Source organism: Suricata suricatta, chromosome 10, assembly GCF_006229205.1.
Source record: "Suricata suricatta isolate VVHF042 chromosome 10, meerkat_22Aug2017_6uvM2_HiC, whole genome shotgun sequence".
Classification (NCBI taxonomy): Eukaryota; Metazoa; Chordata; class Mammalia; order Carnivora; family Herpestidae; genus Suricata; species Suricata suricatta.
Genome location: NC_043709.1, coordinates 105130182 through 105138293, shown reverse-complemented (window position 1 = coordinate 105138293; position 8112 = coordinate 105130182). Strand labels below are relative to the sequence as shown.

At 40.9% G+C, this 8112-nt stretch overlaps 1 protein-coding gene across 1 annotated transcript in view; it reads left to right on the top strand.

Moving 5' to 3' along the window:
* The window catches only part of LOC115305341 (ankyrin repeat domain-containing protein 26-like), a 52683-nt gene that overhangs the window by 26631 nt on the left and 17940 nt on the right, over positions 1 to 8112 (top strand). Inside the window, 1 exon segment of the mRNA XM_029955567.1 lies at positions 4892 to 4995. Within this exon segment, the coding sequence (XP_029811427.1) occupies positions 4892 to 4995 (104 nt within the window).

The window sequence follows — 8112 nt, the reverse complement described above, 5'->3', positions numbered from 1 at the left end:
CTCGATGGGCTCTGTGCACCTATTATTAGTATTTCTCTGTTAAAGGAGGCTTATTGACTGTCCAGGGCCTGCCGTTTCAGGAGATATTCTCTTAATGATATCTCTCAGTTTCTCTTGTTGTGTCTGTGAGTATTTTATTTCCCTACTCTGCAATATTTGGGACTCGCCTTCTTGCACACTTTGGCTTGTTTCTTGGTGTAGTCCTATGAAGGAAAACAGACTGACAAACACCGAGGGAACAGAAGCACACACACACACAGACAAATCAAACAAAGAAACACATTACAGGGGGGAATGAAAAGAAAGAAAATGGGAGGGAAAGAGACGAAAGGAAGAGAAGAAGAGAAAATAAAAAGAAAAGAGAAAGAAGAAAAGACAAAAAAATATATGTAAAAGGGGGTCGGAGACAACAAAGGACAGTAGACCGCTTAAAAGTGTATGACGTTTAGGGGAGAAGTAAGGATGAGATATAGGAGAATATATCTGGGTTGCGAGAAGGTGAAAAAGTAAGGGAGAAAGGAGAAAGAATATAAGGAGTAAAATTTAAAGGAATTGAGTAAAGAAAAAGGAAAAAGGTAATAATGACAAAGAAATAAGTACGAAACTAGTGAAGAAAGAAAGATTTTTGTTATATATTAAAAAAACAAACAACCAAAACAAAACAAAACAAAACAAAACAAAAAAGCAAGCAGCAGCTCCCTCTGGTGGATAGGCTTGGTTTGATGTGGTAAGTCTTGGAGTCTGCTCTCAGAGGCTCCGCCCCTGCCTGAGGCGAAATGAGCAGCAGGAGGTGAAGTGCGCACCTTCACAGACTCATTTGCGGAGTCCTCACCCCCAGTCAGGATCGCGATTGCAATGGGGGAATGGAAAAAAACAAAAAGCAAAAAACCGAGTCTCTCTTCGTTTCCCATAGCTTTGCTCAAGACGCTGTGCGCTGCTGGAAATGTGCTGGGAGCTCCTACATTCTAAGCGCGCGTCCGGGCCTCCACCTGCCACCGACTCTTTGTTGAGGGTCCTGTCGGTGTGTGCCTTATTTTTTTCCCTGTGGGGACCCGGGATTCGCGCAGTCCGTGCAGGGGGCGAGGTGTGCCGTGGAAATGCGGTCCGTGGTCCCGTTCCCAAAACCAAGTTCGAATTGCTTGCGCCTGGTGCAGTCGCCGCTCCGGCCGCTTCCTGCCGGGGAGTGCGCCTCCCCAGCGCAGCCACTTCTCACAGCCACAGACGCCTCTGATTCCCCGATAAGATGGCTTAGGGCTGGAGGCTGTTCCTTCTCTTGCACCCCGCTACCCAGCAGTTATCTATGGAGTGGGTTTCTGTCTCCAAGCGCAGCCAAGCGTTCTATACCTCTTCCCCAGAGACAGTTCTATGAGCGTGTTCCGACTCTGTCTCTTCCCTTTGTCTCTCGGGTGCTGCGCGCTTGCGCCATGTTGGGCTGGGGATCTTACCTCCCCTGCCCGTCCCGGGCTGGCCCATCCTTGGATCTCCCCCGTTCGCCCCCACTCACTCAGATATCCTTGAGGTTCTATTCCTTCTGGAGTTCGTATTTTCTCCTTCCGCTCTCTCAGATGATCGTAATATCCTTCTCAGTTCAAAAAACTTTGGTGCGGAGGGAGTTTACAGAGCTCCCTTCCGCTCCGCCATCTTGGCTCCACCCCCCAAATGGTAGTTTTTAAACATCACAATGTACCTAGTGACAATACAGTGGAGAATTGTTTTTAGGAATTTAGTTTCAGCATCCTTATGAACTAATTGGTCTATTTGATTAACAATCTGGGAGAATTAAATACAAGTAGATTGTAGTTTTAATAAGCTTTGGAAAAGTTCTTAAAGGGGGTGTTACAAGTCTTCTTGTTTTAATGATTTAGGCAAAGAGAGAATGTGAATGGGGGAAAGCGGCAGAGGGGGAGAGAGAGTGTGAGAGAGTATCTTCAGCAGGCTCCATGCTCAGTGCCAAGCCCAATGTGGGACTGAGTCCACCAACCCTAGGATCATGACGTGATCTGAAGTCTATAGTCAGATGCTCAACTAACTGAGCCACCCAGGTGTCCCTCTTATGAGTCTTAATAGCAATTTTTAGGACATATTTGGCCTAAAGTATAGGTAAAACATGATACTGATACTTAAGAAAAGTTTTGTGTACAAATATTTGCTTTATGCACAACCAAAAGACAAGTAGGCTATTGGCTAAATTTGGCCCCTGGATATATTTAGTTTCTTCCATTAATTGAGTCAACATTTAAACTTATGGCACTCATGGAGAAATCTGGATTTCAGACTTTTCTCGTAGTATCATATCTGGTATATTGAGCCCACACTGCTGTTTGGTGTGCTTTGCAGTGGCTGCCCTGTTTATATGAGGCATGTGTGTCTCCAGGTGTCTGTTGTCCCCACCTAGATTCTTGTCTTCCTTGAGTCACCTCCTTTGCCTCCACAAGCATTGTTTTTGCAATTACTTTTTATGACATATATATATGTATACATACATACATACACTTGAAGAGTATGCTATTCAGATCTCTTGTTAGAGAGCAACCTTGGTAATTTGTTTTAAATTTATGTTAGAGAGAGAGAGAGAAAGAGAGAGAGAGAGAGAGAGAGAGGAGAGAGAGAATCCCTAGGAGGCACTGGGTTTGAACTCATGAATCATGAGCCAAAATCAAGAGTCAGATGCTTCACTGACTGAGCTACCCAGGCGCCCGTGTTTTATGGGATATTTTGATCAAGATTTCAAGGTTTCAAGACAATCCTTACTAATTTAAATATATTTTTTGAATTTTATGTTATTGTCTTAGGAAGAGGATTGAATTTTCCAAGTGAGAATTTATGATGTGTTTGTATTCTATTTATTTTTTTAATGTTTCTTTTTGAAGTAAAGAAAGAGCAAAGGTGCATGCTTTAGTGGGGGTAGGGCAGAGAGAAAGGGAGACACACAGTCTGAAGCGGGCTTTTTGCTCTGACCTGTCAGCATAGAGCCCCACCTGGGGCTCAAACTCACAAACTGTGAGATCATGACCTGAACCTAAGCTGGACACTTAACTGACTGAACCACACAGGTGTCTCTATAAGTTGGTTTTAGAAAACTCACTTTTTCCTTCTATGTCCTATAAATAATCATATTCCTATTGGAATATTTACAAGCCATTCTAGATTAACCACAGTTAGAGTTGAATAGGTTTGCATATAGCAGACAATATTATCTTTCTCCTCAGCATTGGTCCCTAAAAAATGGAAATAATTTAGTAGCTTTCATTATGCTAAATTTGAAAATTTTATGGAAAAGCCATGATATTTTTATTTCTGATTTATATTTTGTCTAAAATTTAAAGTAAGTTGCTATTACAGTGAAAACTAGAATACAGAGTGTTTTAGAAGTAGATATGCATTAGTGCCCCAGAATGATGATAATTGAGAATAAAATTGAACATTGAGCTTCCTAACAATTAAGATGCAAACGTAGCATTTTATACTACGAGAAACCCATGTGTTGTACACACGTGGGCGCCCAGCAGCAAGGACATGAGCATAAGGGAATGAGGAAAAGAAGAGAGAGCTAAAGGATGGGGACGGGAGGAACATGAGTGATGCCCATATTGCCGCTTTATTTCTTACAGGCAAGTAGTTTTATACGGACAGCCACGGCTGTGAAGAATCCCAGAAGATTGCCAAAGCTTGAAGGACATTAATAGAATTAACATGCTAACTCAAGAAGCATGAAGGACATTTGTACAATTAACATTTTAAGTGATTTAACCTCTGAGAACCTGGGGGCAGCTGCAAGGGTTGTAAGGGCACGAGAGCTTTTGCTCAATCACACTCTCCTTACTAGCTCCTTGCTGCTGCTTCCCACACCCATGGACTATTTCATAGTAAGCAATCAAAGAACTTTTGAAGCCTGTCTCTTTGAGGTCATAGCACATCTCCTTAGTGACCCATTTGGAGCAGGAATGCCTTATGTTGACATGTAGGATGTCAGTGGATCCTGATACCATCGGTAGAAGAGAGGCAAGTGTGTAGAACTTGGAGACAACCTCACCTTTATCAGGAAGCTCTCAAAACTATATCCCGGAAATGCTACTTCCTCCCGATTTAATTGGATTTCTGTCATCCTAGACATAGAATGCAGTTTTATAATATTTCTCAAACATAGATGATCATGAAGTCTTTCCATGGGGGCCTAGTACTTTACCTTCTGGCAACGTATATGTTATTTGGAATATATTTTAAGAAACACTACTCCAGAGATCATCATTTAGGTTACTAATTCAGTGAAAATACAGTATTTACTGCTATATTTTAGGGTTCGGAGATAGATAAGAAATAGCCCCTACCCTCAAGAAGCTCTTGGTTTCGATGGGGAATAGTTACTATAGTATACCATGATTAAGTACTCTATGGAAGCAAAGATTTTGGAACCAGTAGTGTATGAAGTGAGTTTGGGAGAATGACTATAAATAATCTGTTGAAGGAGGTGCAGGATGGCTAGTTTATTTAAAAAACTGTTTTAAATGTTTCTTTCTTTTTGAGAGAGAGACAGAGTACAAGCAAGGGAGGAAGGGCAGAGAGAGAGGGAGACACAGAATCTGAAATAGGTCCTAGGGCCTGCACTGTCAGCACAGAGCCCGATGCAGGACGCGAACACACGAGCTATGAGATCTTGACCTTAGCTGAAGTCAGATGCTCACTGACTGAGCCACCCTCTCGCCCCAGTGGAGGAGGGCTATTTTCAAGAGAAATAGCAGCAGGTGAAAGTACAGGAGTGAGAAGGAAGAGGCTGTTTTTTATTTCCTTCTTGTGTTACAGGTCTACGTTTAGAGGATCTTCTGTAAGGTTCAAAATTCAAAATGGAAATATGTAATTTTGTAAATTATAAATTGTTTTTGCTCTTTTACAGGCTGGCCTCTCACCACTTCCCATTGCAATAAGTGAGAACGAGCAGAATGTGGAATTTTTAGCAGAAGAGAAAGAAGATTTACGTACAGTTCATACTATTAAAAGGTACAGTAGTTGTATTTTTTTTAATCTTAATATTCTTTGAGAGTGGTAATCGTTATTCTAGTCTGGAAGATTTACTTAATAAAAAGGTTCATTTATAATTACATAGTGAAAAATGGCAACACATCATCAGATAGCCAATAAGCCATTATTCTGACTGGGCAACATGAAGAGGGTATAGAAGAATTCCCATTCCCTGATAATGTTGACTGATATCATTTGCAATCGTTATTTGTAAGTGGGTTCCATGCTCACTGTGGAGTCCAACCCTGGGTCTGAACTCATGACTCTAAGATCCAGACCTGAGCTGAGATCAAGAGTTGGATGCTTAACCAGCTGAGCCACCCAGTTGCCCCTGCAATCATTTTTTCCCCCCACAGGATTTGATGTTAGCTAAAGGGATTTCATATTAGTTTTTAAAGGGTGGACTCCCAGCTCTTAGTTTCCTTTATAACACAATATTGGGCTTCTTAACCCTTTTATTGTAGTTTTTTAAACTTCTGCTTCATAGGGGTGCCTGGGTAGCTCAGTGGGTTAAGTATCCAATGTTGGCTCAGGTCATGATCTCGTGGTTCGTGAGTTTGAACCACACACTCACTGGACTTTGTATTGACAGTGCAGAGCCTGCTTAGGATTCTCTCTCTCTCTCTCTCTCTCTCTCTCTCTCTCTCTGTCTTTTTCTCTCTCTCTCTCTGTTCTCACCCACACTCTCATATTCCCTCTCTTTCCAAAATCATAAAAAAACTTTAAAAAGAACTTCCACTTCATATATATTTTCCTTAAAAGATGTATGTTACGGTGCCTGGTTGTCTCAGTTGGTTAAGCCTCTGACTTTGGCTTAGGTCATGATTTCATGGCTCATGGGTTCAAGTGCCCCATCTCGCTCTGTGCTGACAGCTCAGATCCTAGAGCTGCTTAGATTCTGTGCTTCCTTCTCTCTCTCTGCCTCTCTCCTGCTTGTGCTCTCTCAAATGGTTTTTTTTTTTAAGATGCATATTAAACATAAATAGGAGTTGTTTCGTCTAATGGGTGATCTTTGCTTTAAATTGTTTTTTTTTCCCTAGAGGAATAGTGATGTTTTTAAATGACCTCTAAGTGATGTTTACTATTACCAGATATTTTGGCTCATCAGTTTTTATCCTTTTTTCAGTCCAGTGTATTGTTTTGATTTCATTTTTATATGGTATGGGTAAAAGATGAAAGGTAACTTGAATTCAATGGACTATTCCTTTAATGAGGATAAGATATAGGTAGGTGATAAGAAAAAAAAGAGATGGGTTTAGATTCACACAAGATTAGGTTTAATTCGTAGCTTTCCTGCTTGCTACCTGTTGTGGCCTGGGGAGCATTATGTATCATCATTAATACTTTTCCTGAGGCAAAAAGGAGGATAATAATATATCCTTCAAGGGTGGGTGGGTGTAAATAAGACTTTATATACACAGCATTTAATTGAATGCCTACCATATGCTGATCACCATCATTAACTCTCATTATGACTTCTTTATTACCTTTAGCATTAAGATATGGTCATTTTAAGATAGTTTTTATACTTAGTTGACCTCTAGATGGCTTTGAAATGCGCTGTATCAGATGAAGGAGAAATGGGGCATTCTTTTTCAAAATCTTTACCCATTCAGAGATGTGACCTCAGCATAGTTTCTTATTCATCAAAGGACTTTAAATTAGCAAGTTCTAGAATACATTATTACCCAAGTGGGACAAGAAGCTTCCTTTTCATCCCTTCATTTTAGCCTCGGAGATCATTTACAAAGATGGACACCTGAACATGTAAATGGTCAATTCTGTACAGATAGGCAAGACATTAACCTGATAAAATATATCAGATCGGTTGTTCAAAGAACTCTAAATTCCCAAGAGTGAAGTTATCTCTCTGTTATTTTCGACCAGCCCTCATGTTTGCTGCAACTACTAAATCAGCAAATATAGTCAGGCTTCTTCTTGAGCATGATATGGATGCCTTTTCTCGATATGTATGGATGGCGTGCAGATGAATATGCTCTTCTTAATGGTTTATTGTGTGTTTATATTAAAATGCTAGTTATTACTACACTGAGGTTTCAAATAATTGGCCTGTTACTTCGTATGTAACAGATGGGATTTCATAGTTTGTTTCAGGCAGTTTTGGAATGGCAGTGACTTAGTCCACAGCATTAGCCAGAAATCAAGCAAAAGACTAGACTAGTTAGAAGTAGGAATGGGTTCAGGATTCTTGATCTCAGGACTTATGAGCACTTTATCCTTAAGCATCCTCACCTTATCCATTTCATTCCATGTGTAACACCTATGCGTGGGGTACAATGAATGTTACCTCTCTTTTGTATAAGTAGTTACATGGGTCTTGGAATGTTCAGTTTTGTAGAACACCCTGTACTTTCCTTTGAGATACATCTCCTATACTCTGTCCCTGTACTTTCTGCCAGGAGATGATAGTTGAGACCTTTCTAGGCTGTCAGAGAAGTTCAGGTAATGCTACAGAAAGACATCAGACTGTCCTTTATCCTTTGGTACTAGATCTGTACCTCCACCTTCTTTTTATTTTTAAGTAGGCTCCATTCCCAGTGTGGCACCCAGCATGTGGCTTGAACTCTTGGACCTGAGATCAACACCCTGCTGAGACCAAGAGTTAGATGCTTAACTGACTGAGCCACCCAGGTGTTCCTGTACCCCTGCTTTCAGTCCTGTGGAGCATCTTTTCTTAGGTCATGGAAAGTCTCAGATTGCCCTTCTCAGAGTTATGGGTACCACCTTGCCTGAGAAGCCATGTTTTGGGCATCATATCTCATGAAATCCTTTTATCAACCTTGGGAAGTAAGGCAGTGAGATACTTGAGTTATAGCTGAAGACTTTGAGCCAAACAGAAGTGGTTATCTAAAAAGAAATAGCTATTGGTGGTAGAGTGCGGGGGACCAGCCCACGCACCAGAGTCCAAGGGTCTCTGAGTAGGGGGTTGGTGTCGGCGAAATATCTATAAGAAAGAACACAGACAACATGAATGGTGGAAGAGACCACACTTTACTGTGAAACTTGGTGTCTTATATACCATAGGTGATTACATCTTTCTTTTAATGATTACATTGTTTGCAACTTCTTAGGAAT